Source organism: Phalacrocorax carbo, chromosome 4 (assembly GCF_963921805.1).
Source record: "Phalacrocorax carbo chromosome 4, bPhaCar2.1, whole genome shotgun sequence".
NCBI lineage: Eukaryota > Metazoa > Chordata > Aves > Suliformes > Phalacrocoracidae > Phalacrocorax > Phalacrocorax carbo.
Genome location: NC_087516.1, coordinates 49958878 through 49986311, shown reverse-complemented (window position 1 = coordinate 49986311; position 27434 = coordinate 49958878). Strand labels below are relative to the sequence as shown.

General features: G+C 39.8%; 1 protein-coding gene across 5 annotated transcripts in view; it reads right to left on the bottom strand.

The window, feature by feature from the left end:
• Positions 1–27434, bottom strand: part of SH3D19 (SH3 domain containing 19) — an 86886-nt gene that overhangs the window by 40379 nt on the left and 19073 nt on the right. For 4 of the 5 annotated variants that reach the window (XM_064449886.1, XM_064449882.1, XM_064449883.1 and 1 more), the window contains exons 2-3: positions 25631–25670; positions 4977–5017 (exon numbers count right to left, since the gene is read on the bottom strand). Coding sequence is in view for 3 of the 5 variants with exons in the window: in XM_064449882.1 (XP_064305952.1) it covers positions 4977–5017; positions 25631–25670 (81 nt within the window). In the remaining 2 variants the exon portion in view is untranslated. Of the gene's footprint in view, positions 1–4976; positions 5018–25630; positions 25671–25842; positions 25922–27434 lie in introns of those variants that run through there. The other variant, XM_064449885.1, reaches the window with a different exon arrangement.

Here is a 27434-nt window from a genome sequence, read left to right as displayed (position 1 = left end):
AAGGACCTTGACAAAGTTCTTCCCTTCTTCCATCAACCACTCTCCTCTTTTTGCTGTCACATATTGTACAACCACACTTTTAGAACACCTTTTGTTTTGAAAGCTCTTAAATCCACATTAGGAGTAGAGGTGGAAGCTACTGCATCTTCTGCCTTCATGTATTCCTTGGAGTTCCAAAAATGTGAGGGAACAGAAAATATAAACTTCCTAAATAATACTTGCCACCAGCTTGCACAGCTTTTACTCCTTTACCATTTCAAAGACATTAAATTAAAAAGTGTACAAGAGAAACCATGAATTTTTAAAATATAGCGCACACCTGATATAAAAAAAAAAAAAAAACAAAAGAAAAACCCCACAGCCACTTTTCTGGCCTTGTGGTCTTTTGATCCTGTCAGTCTATTCTTCATTCCCTTTCAGGATTGCCTTGGGAAAACATGCTATTAATTTTTCCTCCAGATCGCAAATTATGACCGCTTTAAGACTTAAAAAACCCTTTATTGACGTCAGAGGAGTCAATGGATATGTTTTTCAGTGCTGGTTTACATACTGACAACTGAAGACAGTTAGCTCCTCAACTTCCACACTAAGAAATGCTCAGGGTGAGAATTGTTGACATCTCCAGAAGATTACGCTTAGTGGTATTTGAGAAAAGGTAAGCAAAGCAGTCAATGAAGGGGTGGGAGAGGAAAAACTTGGGGCATAAAATCCAGACCTTTTCATCTCATAACCCTGTTGGTCTCAGGGGAAAGAAAAAAATATCAAATCAACTCATATCATTGTTGACTATTTATTTCCGTTAGTGTCAATGAGGCATCTAAATGTGTTAAACCTAGTACAGCATAATTTAAGCAAGTAAAGGATTAATGGTAACACTGTAAACAGAGGACAGATCAGTGACTTATAGACTAATTTTTTGTATATATTTCTACAAGCACTATTTAGTGGGCTTTATCGAATTATTTTTGAATGTGCAGTGGTAAAGGATGTATACTTACAATTCAAATGTTTTTCCTCTACTGTTTCTTCTCTGGGTCCTACTTTTCAAGTGCACTTAGCATGTTATTTGTATTTGAAACACATACAGATTATGGCACAGAGGGCATTTTAAGCTATGAGATCAAGATGCCTGTTTAAGTACAACCGCCATTACACCACAAACCCATAAATTGCAATGCTCCAGACAAGCTGGTGGCAACAGAAGTGTGACGTGCACTTTTGAGTCTTTGGAAGAGAGCTGGGCTAGAACTTACAGTCTTTCAGGCAATCTTTTAAGGCAATATAGAGGCAACTATGAAGTTCATTCAGGGATCTGCTCAGCAATACCATCCTGCTGTAAGCACTGAGGGCTTTCACAAGATATACACTGCATAATAATATTTGTATGTTTCCATTAGCAAATCTGTATGAAATACTGAACAGCTTTGTCACTAGAGAATGTTTTAAAAGCAAGTTTCATTTTGCATTAAAGATTGGAACTGTAGCCTCAAATAGCCCAAGCCTTGTGGGAAATCAAGCTCCAAATTTTTTCTAATGATTGTTATCTATTGTCCCTTCCAGCAGCTGTGAGTAAACATGATCCAGCCAATTAACTATTTCAGTAAGTTAACATTAACTATTAATAGTAGGTTTTAAAGTAATAATAATACTTTCTACAACAAGGATGTGTGCTAATATTTAAAAACACAGCTTCTTTCAATGCTTTTCTAACACCGGACTAGACATTTCTTCCATCAATCCTATTAAATATGTAGACTATTAGACTGAGATGTTATTCTTCTCACTATATAGCTGCCTAGGAATAAAGGTTATTCATTAGAGTATCTCAAAGAGAGTCTCAAGAGTGGGCAAACACTCCCTCCCTTACCTACAAAGTAATACACCAGAAGAGCTGACAGAATGGTTCCACTCAAGAGGCCACGCTTGCAGTCTTTGCACAATACCAAAGGTGTTACACGGCTGCGGAGGCCCTTCTTCAGGGACCAGGTAATCCTCAAACCAAAAGCAGAAGAAAAAGTCTGATTTCACCCAAGATCCGATTAGACTATTTCTGGACAAGTGGAGGTTCAAACTAATTGGAAGTTTTCATGCATCTCTGAAGAGTTGAAGCTTTTCTCCTGAACTATTTCTCGGCACAAGGGGGAGGTCTTGCGCCTTTTCTTCTGTTTCCAAGCACCTCAGGGAAATGTTAGATTGTCTGAGATTAGAGCTAGGCTGATCTGATGCTTGAATGTAGCTGCAAGAGATGGTGATGCCCGATTCCCCTTCCAAACATAGATTTTTGGCCCCTCTTGAATGAACATTAGCACTCATATGACACCACAGTAAGCGAGTTCAGAGTGTTAAATAAAAAAAAGTAAGTACTTTCTGTACAGTTTTTGTCCGTTTTATCCCCCTGAACCTGCTCACCTTGGGCTCAGACCACCAGCAGCACAGGGGAAGGAACATGCCACCCTCAACAGCTGGCTCTGTTTCCTGCCTCTGCTTCCCAGCTCCAGTTATTCTTCATGCAACTTCAGTGAGGGAACTGACGAAAAATAACCTGGGGGGGTGACGAGGATTCTTCTTCCCACCCCCAGTGATGTCAGATAGCCTTTTCACAGCTGTCCAAACTGCTGGGCACCACAGAGGCTGGCATCATAGTTATGCAGATTTTTTTCCACAGACCCTTAGAGCAAGCCCGTAGTTTCACTCAAATCTGACAATAATGATTTATGAAGGCAATTCATTCCTTCCTACACCTTTCCCTGGGCTGTATGTTCCTGCCTCTGCACCATCCCCTGCATTATGACAGCCCAAATGTTTGTGCAGATGGGGAGAGAGTGAGGTCATGGAATTGATCTGGTTGGGAAAAAGTGGGAGCCAAAAGAACCTAGGAAGCCCCCAAGCAAAACAAAATAAAAATGAAAAACAAACAAAACCCACAGCCAAAAATGGCTGCAAAACTGCCAAATGGAAGCCACAGCCTCAGAGTGCATACAAGCTGTTACGCATCCTTCATTCAGCCACATATTTGCTTAGGACAGAATGGCAACAGAACAAGCTTGCAGGCTTTTCCAACATTTTAGGGCAGGAGACTTCTTTCCATAGCCCTGCTCCTTAACGCCACCCTATTCTGGAAGAGCGGAGAAGCAAGCAAAAACATTGTTCCTCTTTGTCTCACTACTGCAGCACTTGGCTTGCCTCTTTTTACTTTCTTTGGCATTCTTGTCCATGTTGCTGTGCTGGCATCAATGAAAATAGTTCACTGATTTCAGTGGGCGCTGGATTTAGTGGTGTGTCCTGGCCTGAGACCATCATTAAAAATCCAGGGGTAACTTTTGAAGAGCTGAGATTAAAAAATTACTCCTGAGCACATCGCACGTTCACATGCTTGCTTTCTTCAAGTTGGGCTCACTGCTCTGAATTCTAGTGAGCTGTCAAACAACTGAAACTAAATGACACTGTCTTTCTATCCAGAGTCGTAGTCAGAGCGGCTGAAAGGCAACGAAACCCTCTTCCTCTTTGGCCACAAGATGTGGAGAGACTTACCGATACAAAGCCATATAAAGTGTTGTCTGCAGATTGGAAAGTTGAAACCCTGCACACACCTATAATGTTTCTTGAAAAAGAGAGATAAACAGCTCACAGAAGCTGTGATTAAGAAATAAAGATAGGTTTCTGACTCTGTTAGGGACATACACTTTTCCAGAGAATACTTTTTCCAGACTAACAGCAAGGGGAGTTAGGAGTTATTCAGGGTCCATTTTTAATTTAGGTCCATCCACAGGTATGGTTACTGGCATACAAAGAACTATGGTTTCAAATACAATGCCTTGATATGTGCATGGAGATTTTTTTCTAGCTTATCATCTGAATAATTCACATGGTTCTTGTATTTCATCATAGTTATTTACATATTAATAATATTAAGTATAATGTTGTAGCGTATGAGCCAGGGCTTCTTGACTATAATTTTTTTAGTTGATTGTGCCTCAAAACACAGTATCACTCGCTACTATATTTTCAAAAACATAGATATCAATTGCTTAATGATCTTTTAGACGGTTTCTCAGTTAAACGAGGTACTGGGGCTTAGGCAGTCTGAATTAATTCCTGACTCCACCACAAAAGGCCCTCTGTGATCTGATGCTCTCTGTTTTCCAGCTTCCTAGCTATGGCAGCAACAGCACAGATAAAGTGCTGCATTTTAACTACAGCATCATGGAGACTTGCTCCGAGTAAAGCTTTCATGATCCCCTTTGACTACCTCCAACCTAATCCATACTAATGAGCCCCTGACTAATAGGTCCAGGAGAAACAACTCAGTAGTACATACACTAATTTATTTTTCCCCATAGCAGTATCCTGAGGGTTGTTTCATTAATATGAAATTGAAATCATGGACAGAAAGGAAATAAAATTGAAAAGCGGAAGAAAGAAACAGCAAAAAATACTTTGGAGGATGCAGCTAAAGAAATTTTCTGCCTGGAAATATCATGAGCTGGGAAAGGGAAAGATGAGTTAAACAATGAAATCAGGGAAGAAGAGTTTGGACTTTCATTCAAGATTTATAAACAATTTTTTTGTTATCCAAAATGAGCCCAGTGCACGAGTTTAATCCTGTCCACAGTATAGTCACCAAGCAGTTGCTGCAGATTTCTACTAAAATAGAAAAATCATCTGTTTTGTCAAGTGAACTAAAAATTGGGCATCCATAACCCAAGTTCTCCAGAGACGGATCACATCTGTGCACAAATGCATTAGTGCATAAATAAGAAAACGTTAGTAACTGGCAAGAAGAAACAGCCCGTCAGCAAAGCAAAAAGATGGTCTAACGTGAAGCAAAAAAGAAAAAGGGTGAGAAAGAAATTACATCCCCCCCAAAGCCTGCTAGTTACTTTGTTTCCACACATAAAGTTATCTAGGTACTAAAAACAAAGATGTAGCAATCTTACAATATTATGGTTCTCAAAAAATAAGAAAAGTAGACTTACATCTCTTGATTGCTGCTTTTATGGATGACAAGGGTCCTTGCCTTAAAGAAGAAAAAAAAATATTACAATGTGATTAATGCCTCAAAGAAAAAACAATGAAGTAACACCATGCAGAAATTCACCATATATTGTAAAGGGTTTGCCAAGTGCATATTTCCCCTAGGTTGTTATCTTACAGAAACTTGTCCGAAACTCCTGGAGTATACAACCATACCCAACCCCTTCTAATGAAACCCAGGCTACAGCTTAGCTGCAAGACTCTGCAAAGATAGAAAGCCAATTATTAAAACCATTTTCTTCTCGATTCTGTGTTGAAGTTCACATTCTGTCTCATTTGACAGAAAAACCTGGAGAAGAGCCCATGTGGGTGTGCATATTCTCAGATTATAAGCATTTAATGGCTTAACATGCTTGTAAATAAATAAAACTTACACAGCCAAGTAAAAACCTACAACCCCTTTGCTAAATATTTTTAACAATTACTTAACAACTTATCTTCCCTTTCAGTTGAGATTGCATTTTTCAGTAATAACTTGGTGGGTGGGGTTAGATAGGAAGATAACATGACGACCAAAAATCTGTTGATACACAAGGACAGAAAAATGTTTCCTTCTGCCAACTCATCTGTTTTCTTGGTAAGACTAAGGTTTCTGATGCTTCTCTTCTGAAGGTCTTATTTAACAGATATAGCAGTCCTTACTATTTTTGCAGGTAAAAATCACAACTAACTTGGGATTATCATTTTCAGAAAGCGTTGCTAACTTGGAGAACATGGTATTAATAACCTGCCACTTGTGCAAATCTACAGAGTAGATTAAAAAAAAAAAGAACACACAACTACTTCAGAAAAGGACTTTTTTGCTCTTTTTTGTAAAGAATACTTGTTGGTGAGAAGCCACTGGAAGTGCTGAAAAGTCTTTTTAATGGCTGAAAATAAATAGACTACACCTGGTTCAAATTAATACAATATCTTAATTACAACAGAAAGGTATACTGATCAAGCCTTTTCTGGAAACCTTCCACCACAGCCTTCATCAGCAGTATAACAGCAGGAATGTTAGTACAGGGAGGGCATTAGCATTTTAACACTGCTCTCACTCTGCCTGCTGCAGGCACGCTGCACACCAACTCTGTCAGGGCTCAGATTAGCTCCACGTGCGCTTCCACTGCAATTGCTGATGGCTGCAATTACTCCAGTGGGATGAAGAATAGGGGGATTTGGAGGAGAGAAGAAAGAGACAGTCAGAAAGGACATGGATGAAAAATGTCCTCCCTCTACAGTCATTCTGAAAACTAATTAAGACAAAAAATGAAAGTTGCTCTGACTGAACTGTTTTCTGAAACAGTTTGGCCAGTCTAGGATAAACAATGCCTATTTGTCTGGTTTCAGAAACAGTTCAAATGTGGCTTGGCCCCTATCCACACAGCTAGCAAAGCTGCATTAGAAAACAGTTCTGTCAGTCATATTTCACCGTGCATTCTCAGCAGAAAAGGATTCTAATTTTCCTTCAAAATGTCCCATAATAATACAGCCTTATCTTTAAGAAGCACTTTTAGTTGTATGTTCCTCCCAGATGTACCCCAGACTCCTCTTTTAATTCCTTGTAACTCAAGTCTATTTCTTTTGGATGTTCATTTTTGAAGCTTTATTCTTCTGCTTTCGTTGCTGTGAATAACTACATTCTTCAGGGTTTTATTTTAATCATATTTAGTATCAGACAGGAAGGAGACTGAAGTCTGGTAATATGAATGTGTGAAATCTTCTGGAGTAGCAAAAACTTTCTATACTCAGAATTCAAGATTTACTTAAGTTTTATAGCAGGGAATTAGGAAATCTATAAACTGTGCATGTTCAAGTATCAGTCAGAACCAAAAGGAACAAGTTAAGCTTTTTCCTCCACTGGCAAGAGCCCTTTGACCCATTGCAATTTGCCTCAGAATCCAATGAGCACTTTCATATATGAGCAGGTATTTTTGGCTAGAAATCACAGGAGTCATCACGGCGGTAAAAGTTTGAGTTTTCCATGCAACATGAGGATCAAAAAGGGTATAGGAAAAACCAATTTTAAAAATCAAAATTCAAAGAACAAAGACACAAAAGCTTTCACAAAACCAACCTAGTGAAGTTGAAGTACGGATATATCAAGAGCAAGGCAGTTCAAGTATGCAACTATCCGTGTAATTTAGACCCCAGGATAACATAGTTCTGTTAGAAAATTTATGAGCTTACAGGCAAAACAAGCTGTTAGCAGATAGTTTCTTTTCCACTTTCCATTAACAGGTCACCCATCAACAACCTTTTGGCAAAGCACTACATGTCCTACCCCCAGGAGAGTCTGAGTCACATTTAGCTTACAGTTATTTAAGCCCTTTCAAAATATGGAAATGGGAGTGGATGTAGAAATATTTTTTTCTTACATGAAGCCCTGTAAAGGAACTGTAAATTCCATAACTTCGTTATACACTAAACCCCAGTAATTTAAATAAGGTGCTGTTCTTGGGGCAGCTGGTGATTTTGCTCGTAGCTTATCCTGACCTAACCCCTCCCTGTTCCACAGGCAACAACTTCTGATCTCTTGACCTGTCTTGCAAAGAGAGAAATGATAACGTTACTAATATCCTCCTCTGCTCCACAGTTAATGACACATTTTCTCTCAAGCCATCCAAATAATTAACACCACCAAATCAAATTTAATTCTCGTATTTGATGAGGTAGGAGCTGCAGCAATTACTCTACTGTATGGAGTCCCTGCCTCTTTCCCACCTCCTCCTCCAGTCCATAAAGCACAGCAATGAACCACAGCACACACAAAATCCCCACAAATGCACATGTCAAGGAGAAACAAAGACAGAAGAAGTTTCATCTGCATGGGACCTCTGATCCTGGTCCCAGCTCAACTCCCCTGACAGTTACATCAGAGCACGTGAGGACAGCCCCTGGGGGTGGGGGACAGCAGCTCCTGTATCACCCTGCGAGGTACATAAGCAAAGTCCAAACTCATCTTGCTGGAAGAAAACAGTGCAAAAGTTTCAGAGCATCATTAGCTCCAACACCACTCAAGCCATACCTGATAGGGAGTAACTAAAGATGCAAACTATTCATCCATCCCCGACATGATTTAGCATGCAGGAGTGGACAACCAGAGCACATTTATCCTAGACCTCGCTCACTGTTAATTTAAAGCCCACACTTTGTTTCATGTCCAGCTAAGGCAGCAGCTTCATTGAGCTCCACCTGCCAGCCCCTGAAAAGGGGGAAATAACCCACCTCTGTCGGGCCCTCTAGGCAGCCAAACAACCCACTCAATAGGTTCAGAGGGGATCTGTAAGCTGCTGTACCTGCTATGCTGAAAGCAGCTGGGTACTTACAACTAGTAAGTCGGCACTGATATGAAAAGGGTCCCAGGGCTCACCATTTCTGAAAGATAACCTGGAGTGGTATGTTTGAAGTTGTTGAACACCTACTAACTCTTCTACGCAGGCTTTATTCTGGGTTTCAAGGACAGGCTTTCTAAATATAAACACTTGAGGAAAACACTTCAAAAGCATATTTTAGGTCTGTGTATTGGAGAAATAAATTTGCCACAAACTACACTAGGCAAGAGCTGTAAACTGTTCAGTGGAATAAGTCACTTACTGTGTATAAACCATGGTCTCTTCCTCATTAGGGCCTCTGCTCTGACACTTGTACTGAGCAGTGTCTCTCTCAAACACAACTTCAGCGTAGCTACAGTATTTCTCAAAGGCCTGCTCCTGCAGGGTGACTCCTGACCCAACACAGCAACTGTGCTAGTATCACTCACCAGAACAGTCCTCACACAGCAGAGGAGGGGAGATACCATTCAAGTGGAATAAAGCTCAAATCACACAGGCATCTCCAAGCAAGCAGGCAGGGATTTGTGTGTGCCCGGAGCAGGATAGCATTTAAGTCATATATTACTGGAGCAAAGAGGCCAGGAGGTTCTGGGCTACCTTTTCACCCACACATCTTACAGCTGTTTTGGCTGATGGTGAGCCAGCTCTGCTGCTGAGTGCAGTCAGAGGAGTGCTGGGCTTTACCTGCCTCTGGAGAGCACAGGCAGTGCTGGCTTGCAACTGCTCCCTCCTGCCTCTGAGCATACCCATAGCCATTTAGGGCATCTCCCCAGGCTATCTACAGTCTTCTGCCCTATGGGTTGTGGTACTGCTTGCTATACAAGAGACATACCAAGCTACAGTCCTGTCTCAGCATCTCTCCTTCATCCACTTCCACCAGTGTCCTATTGGCTTGCATGGGATTCTCAGCTGGAATCGAGCAATCCTCCACGATGCCTGCTCCCTTTATGAGAACCAGGACTGTTGGTTTCTTTATCTAAACTCACATAACAATGAATATTCTACAGGAAAACTGATTGCACTTCTTTCCTACGTCACTGAAGACATACATAAAAGCCTTGGGGAGGGGGGGTATTAAAAAGAATGATCACTTTTTCTAAAAAATGAATATGATGAAGCATCTACTGCAAAATCTCAAAACTTATCCTTCATGTCATATTATACAAAGCTTTCCTTCAGTCCTTAGATTCACCCACCTGTGTAAAAGCTTTTTAACATATTTTTAATTGTGATTGTTATTGACCCTGTCCTACACACACGCACATACACAGAGTAAAAAAAAAAGTTAAAATGTTGCTATTTTTAATGTTTTGTGACTCCTTGGAATGTGAGCCAAGAATTTTTAAATAGCTGATGTTGAAATTATTGTGAGGCAAAACACTACTTTAATAAAAGACATCATATATTGCTCTCAGTTACTTTAGAAATCACGCTGTCTATGTAACAGCCAGTGCACTACAGTGTAAGATTTATAAAACTTATTAGAAGACATTATTCCAAACACAAAATCTTTAAAATGCCACCTAAATGATTGCACTGCACACTGAGTCACAGAAGGATGCTAGCAATTTTATAGTTAAATTAAGGGTGGTGCAAAAGATCAGATTTACCACCACCCTGATAGTGGGCCAAAGACACACCTATTAATTCAACCAAAAAGCTCCCAAAGTTGGGACAGAAGGCTTACAGCTATCCCATCTTTATGATTTGAATGCAGTAGACAGAACTGTATTAATCCTGCGGATTAAACGAGTCGACACTGAAAATGTATCCACAGTGATCAGTTTCTTCAATGCCTCCACTGCAGAGGACTCCCAACCCTCTAACTGATACATGAAATTAGATTACGTGACACACAGACTCGAGGTGCAGTTTCCTCATTAGAGTAAGCAGAGACTGCGCAGCCAGTAGTCCCACTTTCCCCACGCTCACGATTTCCACCAGCTCTTGTGTTGATGCTGACACAGTCACAAGTCTGCTGGATCAGCCACGTGATTTTGCTAACAACAAACAATCCCATCCCAAACATCCCGATTATTTTTCAGCCAGACAGTCTGACCGCTCCAGCTGGCTGCTCAGCCACAGGAGCACCAGGGTGACACTGGAGAAGCGGTGGGAGCGGACAGCTGGGGAGGCCAGCGGCAGTCCTTCGGGTAAGCAGCTCAGCCTCTACTCACAAAAACAAACCTTAAATCTGTGACTCTGCAACTGATCTGGCAGCAAACTACCAAATGCTGGCTATGCCTCGGGTCAGCTGTTCTTCTTACCCTTCAGTATCAGTTGATCCACTTTATTTTTTTAGCCCTGTTAGCACTGGTCATCCAGACTGGCCCACTGGGAGATAAGACAAGCACCAGAAAAAAGCAGCTGGCAGCAGACTGGTACCACAGTGGTGTCTCTGTAAAATGAAGATGCACTCTCATTCTCTGCTAAATCATGGGGTATTGTCATGGCCCTGTGGGTACAGAAGCCTAATGAAGATCCAGTCACCTGAGAAATCACATGCTCAACAGTACAGATCTGGTCACCTAGGAAATCAGACTCACCCCTGTACAACTTTACTTGTCTCTTGGGTCCAGCCCCAAAAGCAAGTAATCCTGAACCAGTAATTAAGTCCAGTGACAATTCAATCCTCATCACTATGCTGAGGATGTCTACTTCTGCATCACTTAATGAATGCCACAACTGCAACTTCCCACTGTCTGGACAAGTGAGGATGTAGTTAAGAAGCAGCTAAAATCCAGCTGCTCAGCTAATTAAAACAGCTCATGTTGATCAGCATAGGGAAATCCTTTCAGGAATCGCTCTCTAGCTGTTTCTTCAACCACTTATTACATATTCATGTGCTTGTCACTGTCATACTTGGGGATCATGTTTCAGCAACCAAACCTTCAATTTTAAGGCAGAACACAGGCAGAAAGTCAAAGCAGATCATGGCAGCAGATGATAACATTTCACACTCCAGTTCTCCCAGCAAACTAGAAGTCATGAGGTTGCAACATCTTCCACACTTAATAATGTCCAGCCTAGATCTTGAAGCTGGAACACCCCCCCAGTTTTTTGTGAATTGGAGTCACTCAGCTCCTCTGTACCCTGAATTAACTCTTTCCTGATCCTGAGCTACAGACACACTAGATAGATTTCCCCTAGCATTTTCTGAACTGCACCTTGCCCCCGCAGATGACTGTATGAACATGCCCATTCCAGAAAGGCAAATCCTCAGAGCATGATTCAAGTTATTCTCAGTCTTCATTGTACATTGACTGATTTCAGCTCCAGATAAAATGTACGTTACAAGAACGGAGGGCTCTGCTTATTGAAGAGTTTGGTCCTCCTGTAACAGCTAGGAAGATTCTCCTCTATGCCATCTATCAACACAGACAGATGATTTTCACTCACTGTTGCGATAACCCTGCTAGTATGTTTTGCTTAAAATGAGTAAATAGTATTTATGCTTTAATGACAATTTAACCTTGGTAGTAAACATTTCTAGCACTAGAAAGCACCTATAATTTTATTAATAGCACAATAGCAAAGCAGCACTGTAAATGTAAATGCAGGTATCACTGAATTGTCATAGTGCTGGTGACAGGATATTTGGGCCCAGCCAGCACTGTATTCAGACACAAAAGGAACAGTTAAAAAACTGAAGGGAAGAACCAGCTCTTTCAGATAAAAAAAACTTAGCTGTAAACCGCAGCTTCTTCTGGTGGTAATTCTTTACCATTAAAGTCTACGGAGTTTCTGCATTTGCAAACGGGGAAAGATGACAGTGCCCTGCTTCTACAGTTAAACCATACAAAACAAAGCTTGTTTCTGAAGAATGGTTCTTTGTTTCAATTATTTGCAGTCACATTTCAGTCAGTAAATCAAAGCTCTCTCTAGCCACTGACAGGACATTCTGCTTGCCTCATACATCTCTGTACATCAAATACAACCTGGTGGCTGAATGAGCTCTAGAAGCTTTGTAACTGACATCACAGATGAATAAAACCCGGTTTAATCATGAAGGATGAGCAGGACAAAGGCACAAAGAAAACCCGTAGATCTGGATCCACAGCATTCAAGATATCTTTACAGGGCTTTAACTATTATAAAGTATGGATATTAGATTTTGTTCAAATGGCCTGTGTACTTCATAGAACATGTAAGTACAGTGTTAAGGTTATTTTTGAAGTTCTGTAAAGGGGAGAGTGATATGTGAATGTCCTCCTGACTAGAAGCATTAACAATGATTACTAACAAAACAGATAACACTCTGCTTTACAACAGTGCCTATCTTAAATCCCTACTAAGCCAGTTACCTGCAGATCAGCAAAGAGAAGAGAACAGGGGATGGGGGCGTATATCACCCAAAGTAATGAAAAGATTGGTGTATTTCATCTGGCCTTCTGAAAACATAGAGGCTGAGCAGCTTAGGAACAGAAACACAACAGAGCATGGCTCCAGAGAGGAACAAGCAGGAACTAAAGGGTGTTGACTGCAAGAGCAAGAACCCAGCAGGACCCAGAGAATGCATGAGCTGGAGGTGAGGAGTCTGGAGAATAATGCTCAGGTGCTTGCAAGCATACAGACTTCAAAGACCTCAGAGCAGTAATCAAACCAAGGGAACAAGGTATAGGTGTTTCTTATTTTGCCTAGATCTGTCTGTTTCCAGTGTAAAAATAATCTGTAAAATATAGGTCCATTTGCTTCAACTATTGTGCATCGTTTGAGGAGGAAACTAGCACGTATGTATGAGGAAGGAGTTCCTGGGGAATCTTGAGGCATCTTAAGGCCTCCGGCAGATGGATAATTGAGACGCACTTCCAAGACACAGTACCAAATAGCTTCAATACTCAGCAGTTAAGATAGCATTGGATCCTGCATACTCAGAGATTAACAGCACACAATTCCAGCCCTGTAATAAAAAAGCCAGACATTTGAGAGGCATCCAAAATGTAAAGTTCAACCTAAGCCACAGAAATGGGATTACAAGAAGTGTTCGATGCTGGTGTGACCTCAGTGTCAAAAAATTAGCTGAGTGCCTTTGAGAATTTCAAAGTACAACAATGACCATTGCTGAGCTCTTCAGCAAGTCTCATCCCACGGGATTTCCACACTCCTTTAGCCTAATTCAACTTCTTCGTAGGCCATCTGAGTCAAATAAGCAGCGTGAAATGTGCTGGAGTTTAAGCTTTAGCTGAGTGAGGAAAGAAAAGGAATGTCCTCATTGTTTTAATTGTAGATGTATGTTGAGAGCAAAGACATTTATTGGGAAGGGACAGTCTATAAAACAGATGTATTACTACATATCCATCAAATATAGTGAAGTCTTAACTCAGCACTCAGAAAGAAAAAACAAAAGCCCTTCTACACTGTAAATGTGAACCATCAGCCAAAAAATGTGCATAAGAATATTACAAGGTCATCCATATAAAGAGACATACTAGCTTCAAACTGGCCATTTATGTTTTAAAATAAAATAAGTAATGTAACAAGCAGCAGAAACTCATTTTCAACAATCCCATGTTAAAGCCTTACAAAAGTAAAGCTATCTTCATGCGTGATTGCATTTTGTTCCCATGGACTGTTGACTCACCCAGTTACACCCTACAGTACATGAGGTCCATGAACTTGTAACAGTGGCCCTCACGGAAAGCACAGTGCACAGAAACTGTAAAATAAAAACCTCATAACCACACCCTTCACCAGACCTGTCTTTCCAGAAAGTGCCCTGCATGCAGCTCAGTCAGAGATACGGCATGTTTGCCTATACACTCTTCCCTTGCCCTTCCTCCAAAAACACTGCAACGCTTCCTTTTCTTCTATACCACAGATATTGACAGAGCTTTTGGTTACAAAGTACAGAAAATGATTCCTCAGAAACTTGCACCACATAACAACAAACTGTACACACATACATCTGTAGGTCTACAATGTTTACCTCCATGTTGAAATATGACCTTAAACTGCAGTCCTTTTTATTCATTCATAAAGATCCAGCAACTCTGAGATTAAGGTCAACCATTCCCAAAAGATACACATCAAAGATTATTTTTCAAGTCTTGTAGTTCTGATTCTACAAGGATGTAGGGGAAGTATAGCATATAGGTAAAAGTAACATCTTCGTTAGCCCAAGTAGGGGGAAAACAGCCCAAGTTTTTAGATACTCAAATTCTTTTCCAAGGGTGAAACAGAAACATCATCCATCAGAGCCAAAAACATTTTTTAAAAAAATCACACTTATACCTGCAAAACCTGCAGCTATCCCAAACACACTGCAAAACTGTGATAGATGGGCATAGCACTGAATTTGCTGTAAGAACACTCAAAATACCTACCTCAACAACCAAGAGAAGGCCTTTAACCACTGGGGACACCTCTCCAGTGAAACAGATCTCATCTTTGAGCAAGTGACCATACAAATGTACTATAAGACAAGAGGAATTTCCTCCACCCTCAATCATATATCCTGGTTGCCTTATGACATCAAGGACCCCAAATTGTATGGCAAATCAATAAATACTGCAGCCTCTAATGGATGGTTATAGCTTGGAAGAAGTAATCACTATCATCACCTTTCCCCATTCAATCAAATTTAGCTTCAGAAACAAACACCTTGTAGAACAGATTGGACCGGACCTTGCTGGTGCAACAGTCATAAGAAATACCTTGCCAAAATATTTCACAGCCAAAGAAATCAATGCCCCTCCCCAGCCTGTAAGAAACCCCAAAACACATAGCTCTCTTACATGCTCCTCCATGCACATCAATCAATGCATCAGGTATATTAGGCACAGGGAATTAAAAGCCACAAAGTATCAGGTTCAGCTTACTGAGGTGACTGAAACGACAGGAAAAACCACCAATCAGTGGCATTACACTTCTCTCCTAACAACCACTTCACCTCTGACCCTTGATCCCAAATATTTACAAAGACAGGATTAGAAAATAATATTTAAAAAAAAAGTCTCCAGTGCAGCTTAAAGGCTCTGGATTCAGATAACATAACAGGTAATTTCTCTAACCTCCAGTCTCAGCAATGCCCTCAACTCCAAAGGCAGTATATTGTTCCTGTCCTCCTCCTTACGACAGCCAACCACCTTATCCCCCTCTCCCCTTGCTCACATGCCTCTGGGCCTCCAGAAGTAATCGTGACCTTTTCCTTAAGACTGCCTAATTGATTAACACAATCTATTTAAACCTAAAACAGCAGCATTTGAACTTTCTCAAGAAGCAGGAAAGCTATAGGGAATGACAGCTCAGTTTCTTCACTACAGGACATCGAAAGCATTATATAAAATTGGCAGACACCAAGTTCGAAAGAGTCAAAGAGACTTTGCAGCATGCAACGTGAGGTTAAGCTGCGGCACTGCTTGCCACAAAACACTGTAGGTGCTATAAGCATATATGAATTTAAAAAAAAAAAGTAAAGAAAACCCACTGAGGGCTATTAAATACGAAGTATCACCTCTTTCTGAGGCCCCAAGCCACACAAGTCTGGATGCTGACAGAATGCATGGATACTTTCCAATACACACTTGTTTTTTCCTTATCTTCTTCCTTAGGCTTCTATTTCACACATAAGCAGAGACAAAATGAGAATACTGGAGTAGGCGGACTTTTGGCCTGTTCCACAAGGGCCATTTTTACACCCTTAGTTTGTCTTTCAGGATGGAAGGAGGTTGCCTGTCTGAAAGCTTCACCAATTTTTCCAGTTACTTCAGTTGTTCTAATAAGATAAATCTTAAGATAAAAGGACAAATCTTGGGTTGTTTACTTTTTAAATACATTTCAAAACCCTGATATTTTTAATGTGAAAATAATCTTGGCAATTTCTATTTTATGCCCTCCAAGAACATTAATGGTTTTGTTTTATATCACCATTCAAGTACCTCTGTATTACACTAACAAAAATACCTCTTTAGCACCTGCAGCATGGCAGTTACTGCCTAAGAAGCACATTTTGTCAATTCAAACACTAACAGACATAATTTTAAAAACCTACAAAAGACAGTATGGAAACAGTAATTAAAGGAAATACAGAGAACTGTGTCATCATTTCAGATCTGTCCTAGACAGAAAAAAATAAATGCTTTTATTAACAGAAGGCATTGGTAGTCTGTTCACACTGTAAAATGTTCATTGAACAGAACACATTTCCTTGCCAACAGCCTCAGAAGGAAGAGGATAGATTGGGCAGTGATGCAAATAATCTTCTGTCCCTTACACCAGTAAGGCGTGGTGAGAAAGCCTCTCCTGCAGCTGTCATTACTGTACTTGTCCCATGATGCTGTTCTCTTCCTTCCTAGCTGTCCAGATTTCACCCATCAGGAGGACTACATGCTTTTAGCTATTCATGGACCTAGTATTTTAGAAGCAGCATTGGAAACAAGGTAGTAAAACAACATAATGGTCTTCAAAGCAGTTGCCAAAAAGAAACTGTGTCCTTGGGAGGAGGGAAACTTTCTGACCTGGTCCAATCATAAAATGCTATCAGAATTGTTTGAACTCATACTGTATTAATACTAGATGTCAGGGTATGAGGGGATGGGGAAGCACAAGTCCAGACAACATGGAATAGAAGAATTATAAGAGTAAAACCAAAGTTATTTCTTTCCACTAAGCATTTATTCGAAGCCAAAACATTGCTTAATATAATGTGAGATCACTGATGTAATTCTGTTGCCTGAACTAGGTATTATGTTGTAGATCAAAAGAGAGATTTAATGAAGTAATCACTGTTTGTGGTTGGAACACTATGATTAGGTTTGGACCTTCTCTTTAATTATAAGTCAACCTTTGCCTCAAGCCTCAGGAGACGGGAATGTCCACTATACCCAGAACAGACGACAAACCGCTCGTAATAACTCTCCTAAGATTAAGATGTGGCTATGCATACTTATAAAGACCATACTTATATGAATACTTTCCGCATTTAGGGTTGTGTGGTCTAATTTGAGTCCTCTCTGTCAAGGGGCCTGCCTGTGACCTGCCTTGGCTGTAGCCTCCAAGGGAACAGACAATGTGACTTTTTGTACCACCGTATCTTAGTTCTCTTCCTGAAGCTGAAGTAATTGGGAACAGATGCAAAAGCAGCTCATTCTTGTCTACACTAAAGGGCTAGTACTAGCTCAGCTGAGCCTGTGGTTTGACACAGATCACCAAAACTAGGACAAAACCTATACATAAAACATGGCATAAATTCAAAGGGTGATACCTGCAGTGAGCAAAATACCGCTTTTGAAAAGAGAAACTTTGTAGCAAAATCAGAAATGCGATGTCTCACAAATGACAGGATCAGAGCCTGAAGTACAGCTGTGCAAACTGCACGGCAAGCATTAGACAGAAATACAGTAAGAAGAAACTATCAGTGTGACAGGCCTCACTAGGAATATTTTTCCCCCGTGATGTAGTGAGGATGTAACTGTAACATGCTTTGAAAGAGTACTTGATCAATCATTTCGATGTTCAACCTGCCAAATCAGATGCTTCTTAAGGTAACCGAGGACCTATACTAGAATGATATGCAGACACCAAAGAATAACTTACAATGAAATGACAAAGTAGGTGAGCAGTACAGAAAAAAGAGAATAAAAAAGGAAGAAGTAACAATCTCTTCTCTCTTGTGCACATCAGAGTAAGAGGCCATGGAAACCAACATAATGTAACTGCAAACTGAGCTCTCCCACTCAAATTCCAGAGGTGAAGGAAAATGTAGAAACTGACCTGAGCCTAGACAGAAAATTACACAAATCCTTAGGGAAATAAACCGAAGCTCAAGTATGAGCTCCAGGACTCTTAAAATATCAACATGAAATTCTTGCAGAGAAAACCATACTAGTACTACTTCTGAGATGGAAGTTTACAACCTGCTGAGCCTGCCTCCTCAGCCCTGACACATATCCCATAGGCTTCCCTTAGCAGCTCCTCCTTCTTCTCTGTTTTCTTTGAGGCTATTACAAATACCTTTGGAAAGAGTTCTCTTCCAGGCCTCTTTCCTGTCCACCAAACAAATTTCATGTCCTATTTATCATCGAAATGTCTTAGAGAGAAAAAAGAATAATCATAAAGAAGCAGAAGTATAAAACCATGACTGATTAATTTGTCCCATCGCATGTTACTTAGAGAATTCCAGTTCTCCCCGCATCTTCCATCCACCTCAGAGCAGGGTTAAAAGACAAAGCCATATTGTTGTTTTAAAGAGAATTATTGCCACTTTATAGGAAAAATGTGAAATCTTCTCCAAATGACCTTTAAAATGAAAGCTTCACGATTAAAAAAAAACAAACAAACAAACAAACTGCGATGTGTAATTGTGTGCTTCCTGAAACCACCTTTCCTAGAACTAAGGTCTATCATGGTTGGTTTTGCCCCAGACAATTCTCCTAACGCACAAGGAGGGTGGCGTTGTGTCTGGATGGTCCTCAGTACCTTCTACAGGAGTGTCCTCCAAAAGGTGACAGGACAGTGAAACTTGCTCATGTACAAAAGATGCCCAAAGAAGCACTGAAATTCTTTCAGTGAAGGAGGGTGAACCTTTTTTTGTTTATTCCTTCAACAGCCATCCTATTTTCAGCATTATTTTCCTTTATGAATTAGCATAAGCACTGGAGAGCAGCCCAGACAACGGAAGGAGTTGTTCAGAGCCCCAAAGCAAACAGTCCTTCAAAATTCCCTTTGCAGAAACCAGGAACAGAGCACTCTTTTGTTAAAACAAATCTCTCTTCTCTGTTTAGGAATAAGGAGTCTGGAAGGCTGGCTAGGATGCGCCCTTCACAATGACTCTTTACCACTATCTGTGAGATGAATAGCCAAAAATCCCCAATGCAACAGTGATGAATCGGCGGCATTAAAACAAACACCCACAGCAAGAGGCTCTAGATACCCACATGGTCCCTAATTGCCAACAGCTAATCTAAACCCATCTGCCATTTATTCCTCTGCTCTACCTGTGATTTTTTTCTCATTTACAAAGAAGTATTAACTGAGCAGGGAAAATTAACATTGCAAAGAATAAATTAAACATAATGATTTATAGTAGCAAAGAAGCTGTTAAAGAAATATGCTGCACAAAATTGCTCCAGCTTATTGTGCTCCTGGGAGGAACATCTCTGACGTGCACAGCACGTGCTGCTGACCAGAAATACATGATAAACAAAAGAAAGACACATAAGCAGATTCCAATCTCAAGTTTCACCAGTTTAAATCCACACCTAACCAGTGGGATTGCACCACAGTCCAAGTGACTGAGCCCAAAATTTAACTCTCAACATGGAAAAAATAGAGCCACATGATCTAACTTTTTAGATACCAACAACAAAAGTCATGACACCGAGCCCCTGCTTCCAGCTCTGCCACTGACTTATTGCACAACTTGCAAGAAACCACTCTGCTCCCCTCTGATGAAACTGCTTCATCTGTGGAGACACAGCTATTTTCTTCCCTGGAGATCAGCCTCCTGATCCAACTAACCACATGAGCACTGATAAGAGCCCAAAGGAGGGAATGAGATCCTTCCTTCTGCTCAGGTCAGGGCAATTGTGAAACTGCACCCCAAGGGTTTGGGGAGGAGACTAGATACTTTTTATTACATCAACTTCTGACCTACTGGGAGTGTACACAAGCAGGACGTTCCTCTTTTCCCAACCTGAAAGTATGCTTAGACTAAGAGTAACCTGCTACTCCCTAGCCTTGAAAATCATAAAAGCTAAATTTAGAGAATGTAATGGTAAAACAAGTGTCATCCCCCAACATTAGGTCTGTCTTCTACACACAACCATTCCCTTTTGGACAGAGGGTCAGCAAGGTTCAAAGTCTCAAACTTCAGATCTGTATTACAGCCTGTAACACTGGCTGTATGGGCAAAAGCCTGAAATTTTCCCATGCGGAGCAGCTGTATTGACAAGGTAATGCAGACATTGCCAGTGGACAATACAAAGCTTTTGAATGACAGCAACAAAAAAGTATATTTCAGGACGCTTGTGAGAATGAATCTGGTCTTTCTGGGTATCAAGTAGTCCAGTGTTTGAACTAAAGAACTAGATTGAGACTGGCTCTTTTGACATGGTCTCGGACAGCATTATCATTTAGAAATCAAGTTAGTACAAGACAGACAAGCAGCCTGTAAGTGGGCTGAAAATAAGTGGGCTCAACCTCTCTCTCCTGGGAGTTTTTCAAGACTTGGCTAGAAAAAGACATCATTACATCATTGGTCTGATCTAGTGTCAGCATCTTCCCACTATAAGCGAGATGTTTGACTTCATGACCTGCAGAGGTCCCTTTCTGCCAACATTTCCACCATTCTGTGGTTTCTCAGTACAGAGGCGGCAGCAGCATCAGAAGTCTCTCCATACCGCCCAGTTGACTAAGGCACAACAGAGAAGTAGAGGTCTTTGGCAGGGTTACAAGAGCACCTCTCTTTTCATTGCCCAATTCCAATATAGTTATCCTGGATTTTAAATATAACCTAAAATACACAAAATCTGTTATGGCCTGCAAAATTAGCAGTGAAATTACTCCTGAGGACAAAACAACTCGAGTTGTTATGTGCACAAATGTCAGCAGCAGTTTGTGAGGGGCTTGAAACTAGAACCCCAGGCTTCAGGAGTTAGGAGTTAGCAAGATTTCTGCAGCAGAAGGAAGGACTCTCATATCCCCCTTCAGATATGTGAAGCTGGAATTATTAAATGACATGAATACAGACTGACCGTAATGGTTACAACATAGAAAATCTTGTTACTGTCTGTTTTCTCAAGACCTCAGAAGCATATTGATTTGTAAAAGCACATTGGTTTAACTATAAAGTGAGGACAGTTCCACTATGTTCTCAGGCCTGTGCCTTGAGACTCCCTTCACGCTCTGTTAAAGGCTTAAGATTTTAATTAAAAGGTGTCTTTCAGGCTTCACAGATTATCTGGGAAAACACATTCTTAAGATACAGTCAGACCATTACTGTAATATTTATTAAACACAATTTCACAAGATCAGCAGAGGAAATAGAAATGCAGAGAAGCTTTCACTAATGGAATTCTGCTACATAAAAGAAAAAGGCAAAGTAACATGCAAAATACCATTCATAAAAATGATAGCTTGATTTACTAGATCCTCACTAAATGGATCTGTAGCCCCTTTGATCAGCCACTTCAAGTGCTTCTTTATAAAGGAACAAAAGAAGGGTTGTGTCTATTTGTATTGTTGACTTTATGCATTTTAAATAAAAAAAGCCCAATTTGGTTCAATCAAATGAAGGCAAACAGCTGTAAAAGAACTTTAGCACATTACAATCAGGAGGCAGACTATATGCCAGTAAAACCTAGAATCTATTCCTAGAAATGAATTCATTATTTTCTTCCCCTCCCCATTCTGAGAGCAAGCTTTCACAATGAGCTCCTGGATTTTAAAAAATCAAAATCTCTTACTTGACTTCCAAGTGATTGATGTGCTACTAAACCTCTCAACAACTTGTTGCGGTGTTTAGCTACCTTCACCCTCTCATCTCCAGGATCAAGGCAACTACAATGAATTATATCATGTTACAAGACTGTGTTTCAAGATATTTTGATCCATAATCCTTACCCCAAAGGCAAAAAAAAAAAAGCATAATGAAATTAATCCAGTTCCTTCTATGAGCTTTACTCATGTCCAGGGATTAACTGCAAATATGTGGATGCTTGAAATCCTCTATTCTATTACTATCATATAATTTTCAGTTTGAAAACATTTAGAGGCGTAAAACTAAAGGGTCTACTTATTTTGACCTAACTGACCTGTGTTACAGCAGTGCATGGCCTGAAGCTATCAGAGCCAACAGTGCACAACCTGACAGTAAAATCAATAATGATAATTACAGATCCCAGTTGCCAGTACAGATGTATTTTTAATACTGTCTGAAATACAACAATTGAAGGGTGGTTAATATTAGGTCATGAAATTAAATGTCTCTTGATAAAAATTTAACATAGCAATGAGTATTATTTGGATTCAGAGAACATCTGTTTTGATACTACTAATGTGCTAATATTTAACAAAAAAATCAGTGCAGAGCAGAACATGAAAACAATATCCACAGGCCCCATTCTGCTGCTCCTCACTTTATCTAAACTCTCCTGCATGGTGAATGGTTGCTAATTGCCAAAGGAGGCAAAAGATAGTGTATTAATGCACATTTTGTAAGCATTATCTATTATCTATTTCCCTTCTTTTAAACCATTACCTATGGTCTTTGGTTCATCCACTCTCCAAATTTCTTCCCAGTGTTATGCTAGGTTCCAGTATCACCACTCAGAATACGCCACCTTCTTGTAGCATTCCTCCCATAGTAAACATTTTATAGGCTAGTAACAAAACCAAAATATTTGCCAGAGTTCCTGATACTGCTATAAATATGTTTCGCCCTGCATTATCTAAATGGCATCATCCTTTAATAAAAGGAACTATATTAAAGATCATTTATATACTGCTCTGTCTAGAACGGTTCTTTATATACTTCTCATGGCAAATGAATTATGTTCAAGCTATGTTTTAAAACTGTTCCCATTTCATTGTATATGAGCTCTTGATCCCTAACACTGTGAAGATTCAAGTACAAGCTGATCTAGAAATACACAGAAACATGTAAGAATAGGGTGTTGGAAAGGACAAGCCTGACAACCCTGCAATCACAAGAAATACTGTCAGGTGATCTTTGGAACACGATCAGCTTAATAAAGACTAAAACTTAACGTTAGAGAGCTGGAGGGAGGAGGTGGTAGCGGTGGTGTTGGGGCTTTTATTTTGTCTCTTCTTATCCCAGTGTTCCACATTTGTGATTAGACTGGACAGACTTCTGGGCAAGATCTCACCAAGACTTTGTATGAAATAAACTTCTACTTCTCTGTCTCTCTCTTGCAAACATCTACACGCACTATTTCATCTTAGGATATCTACTTTTCTTAAGGCGCATTGCATATGTCTTCATCTGGTCAGCTAGTATCCCCATGCCCACCTCCATTATCCTACAGTAATTCTAGTGCTGAAATTCTTGTTACTAGACCTTGAGTCCAAGTACAAAAACCTGCAGGGTCATTTTTATTCACATTAGATCATGAGAGGGACGGTATGTTGCTCTTAAGAGATGCATCCCACAACATGCAGCTGAAGAAAAAAGTAGACAAGATGCCTTTAAGCCATTGTATTTTCTCTTTCCCTTATCATGGGCTGCCCCCAGAGAGGAAAGTGTCGTAGGTGTAGTAGCTCATCACAAAATGGCATAAACCATAAAACTGTTCCCAGTGGAACTCAAACCGCTCTGAAATGCTGCCCATGTTACAAGAGAAGTGTGCTTTGCACTTCAATTAAGTCCTGCAAGGGGCTCCAGTCTTCACGAGGCTGCAGCTCTTTTCCCAGATGTAATACAGCCAGACTGGGGATAAGAATCTCACCCAGCAATTTGCCACCACAGGATTATGCTTCCAACTATAATGAGATGTGAACCACAGAGTGTGGCAGTATCAATTAGCAGAGTACGTCATCTAAGTGAGGCAGGCTGCTCCTGCTCTAGCCGAGAAGCAGCAGCGAGACATGCACAAAACTACACTACTCATTAAAAAAATCACTTTTCTTCCTCATAGCTCATCCTAGAAAGCAGAACTATCATGACATGATGGCCAGTGAGATTGAGAAGGGGGCAGAAGATACATAGATATGGTTAGAAAGCACATGCACTACTGACAGAAATTAAAGACTATCGAAAGCTGCATTTTTCTCAACATTATGAGCAACCTACATTATATCGGTAATTTCTCTGTGCTTTCCATGTGAGAATTTGGAAACTGTAACCTGGACAACTTAGGGCAGTGTTTTATTGTCAGGGCTGGTCAACATTTGAAATTCCAATTCCATGGAAAAAAATCTGAAGTTTTACATTTGCTTTTTGCTTTTGGTTCCAAATTAGAACTTCTAAAATACACCCCAGAGCAAAAAGGTACTAGTGGGAAGGACCAGTGCAAAGGAAGGGGAACAGACTGAAGCTGTTTCAACCTTAAACTCAACATTTTGATCAAATTACATTTCCTTTTGATAATAAGTTGGATTTTTTTGGCATTATTGTAATATGACATGATCTAATAAAAGTTCAAACATGTGGACTGTAACTGCATCATTTTAGGAAAAAAGTTAAGTATTTTTAATAATAAAAGGAAATACAGTGTTTGATGTTTTAAGTAGATATAAGTAGTCAAAGACAAAGGCAATACTCCCCTGTAAATTAAACACACTGCTGGAAACAGCTACAGCGCTGTTGCGGATATGGGAGGGATGGAAGAGAGGTTGCTTTTCCCTTCACAACACATGGCAGATACAATGCATTAACAGTACTATAAGAAGAGGCTATAGTTCCCTCTGTTTTTCTATCTATAAAAGCTACCCCACTGTACTGTAAACAAACAAACAAACAAAAATATCAGACTGTAAAAATCAAATTAAAAGGCCGTGTCATGTCAGAAGGCTGGACACCAGGGACATCCTTTGGAAAGGCTTTTCACAAATGAGTGGGAAAGCCAATGTTAGCTAGTCTGCTCTATCACTTTACTTCATTAAAATCCCATTATCCACCACAGGATACGGAGGACATCCCATTACCTGGTGGAGAACTGAGAGGGAGATTTTGGAAACAAGGCAAAAGAGAAAGATTTTTTTTAAAAATGAGAGGATACGAAGGAGAACTACAGAATACTCAAAACCTTAAGGGACAATGTGGCCTCGCAAATCAATAGCTTAGAAGTTCATGGCAATTGCTGATGGAAATTCTAAATAAAAGCAAAATGGTTTTGTGTGTGGTTTGTTTAATCCCCATTAGTTTGCTTCTCTCAGTTTTGAAACCTTAGGTATGACAGGATTAGAGTTAATGGAATAAGTAATCAAGTGTTGCTATTCTTGACTGAAACAAGAATTATTGTCCTTGCTACAGAAGCAAACAGTCCAAAGAAGCAAAAGTCACGAGGGCTTCTTTTCTTAAACCACAGTTTTCCCAGACAACCCTGTATGTGATACATAAACAAGCGTTTGGATTTTAAGTGCACACAACTACAGTGTAGTAAGCCCTGTTAATTCCTTGGAAAAATTTGCATAAGGAATATAAAACAATTATCTTTAACACAAATTTATTTTGGTATTTCATTGCTGTTACCGAAACAGAGAAGTAGAAGAATGGCAATCTTATTTTTCTGGCTATTTTCCTAGTTTATCCCATAAAAGGAAAAAAAAAAAGGAAAAAAAGGAAAAGAAAGGATGAATAAATACAGAAATATGGTTCTTACCCTGAAGAGCGGCAGTCTGGTTTATTTCTTTCAGAGCGATCTGTGAGAAAGGAGGCATAATATCAGCACAAAAGTTGGATGTTCTTTAGCAATACTAGTACAGAAGTCTTCAAAGAACTGTGACACTGTATGACTAGCAAAACCAAAAGCTGATTCTTGTTACAAGACTTTTCCTGCACTGGACCACTCTGCCTAAGACCAAGTAAACTTACTGCAAGTTTAATGTTCGTTAAAATTCCTCTACTTAAAACAGTGTATTTAATGTTTTGTATTAATGCTTTGGAAGCTTCCCCTCCCTTCAGCTGAAATGAATAGGACTTTAGTTTAGGATGAAAATAAGGGAGAGGGAAGAGGAAAAAAGCAAAACCACAGATTACTCAGCGCAAAAAAATCATTCCATGAATCACAGCTGGCAGAGTTCCCTGACAGGATGGGACAAAAATCAGCAGTTGGTTGCAGCAACATCTGCAAATACACTGAATCCAGTGCAGCCCCATCATTAACTCTTCGACTTCTGGGAATCTTTCTGTGTTTTCAGAAAGGGTTTTGTTTATCCTGCAAGTATTTCAGGTTGCTTATTTGCACTAATGAGATTGACCTGCAAACAAAAACCTATGCTGTACAATCATATCAACTCAGATAAATTTCTTTTTGCTGAACAATTTATCAGTTGCTAGATACATTTCTAAGAGTTTTTTTTTATTTTTAAAAGCTCCAATATACAAAGTATAAAATACTCCTCCTAAGAGTTAAGATTATCATAATCATTACAAAATAACTGCTGTGTTGTTACTAGAATTCATATTACCAGTTATATTTTAAGTCCAGAATATCTCTTACTGTGTGACTTTTGAACTATCTGAAAGAAGCAGTTGAGATTTGTGTCCTCATAAAATACATACAGTATAAAATTAGAGGGGGTTTTAAAAATTTGTTACAGAAAGATTCACTATGCAATTAGAAGGCTATTCTTAAAGCTATATATAATCTCTACTGACCACAGTAATTTTGCTTCTGATTCCATCTGTGTCTATTTTAATCAGAAAGCTATTTTTCCTGTGTTAATAAATACTTTACTGAAAATTTCATCTATACTGAAGAATAAGAGTCTTCCTGAAAAAATTTTCGTACTCACAGACTGCATTTTTAACTTTAAAGCTCTACATTGGAAATAAAATTTGTTCTCTTAATAGCACACATTTGTTTATGTAGTTTTATTTCATATATATAAGTATTTTCCTCCCAAAGTTTTATGTGCTCATTTGATTATGTTTTCACTGAAGAGGTAAAAAATTATTGCATGTCAACAGCGCTCAAAGTATCTAATGCTTTTTCCATATAGAGGTGCTCCTATTGAGCTGTCATAGCCACATAGCGTATGATTTATTGTGTTTCTGACTCAAAGCCATCTCCATTTCATCACACCGTGTGCTAATCTGTTAGCTAGAAACAACATGGTATAGCTCAGAGCAGAGTTGCAGCAACAGTTGTTCAAACACACACAGAAAGGCTCCTTCCATCCTTATAATTTGTTCATGTAATCTCCTTACCTATGAGTACTGAAAAAAAATAAGGCAGGACTTCCTACTGAAATCTGCTTGCCATCTGTTGCTTGCTATCAGTGTTCCCTTTTATGTACGCAGCCACAATCTAACAGCATTCAGACAAAACCTTCCCGCTTCTAAAATAGATCATGTGAATAAACCAGTGAGAAGGGGAAAAAAAACTCAGAGCGCATGTAAACACAGCGAGTACCTGGGCGCTCTCCCCCCAGCCCACGTCCAGCCGGCAGATCCACCACAGC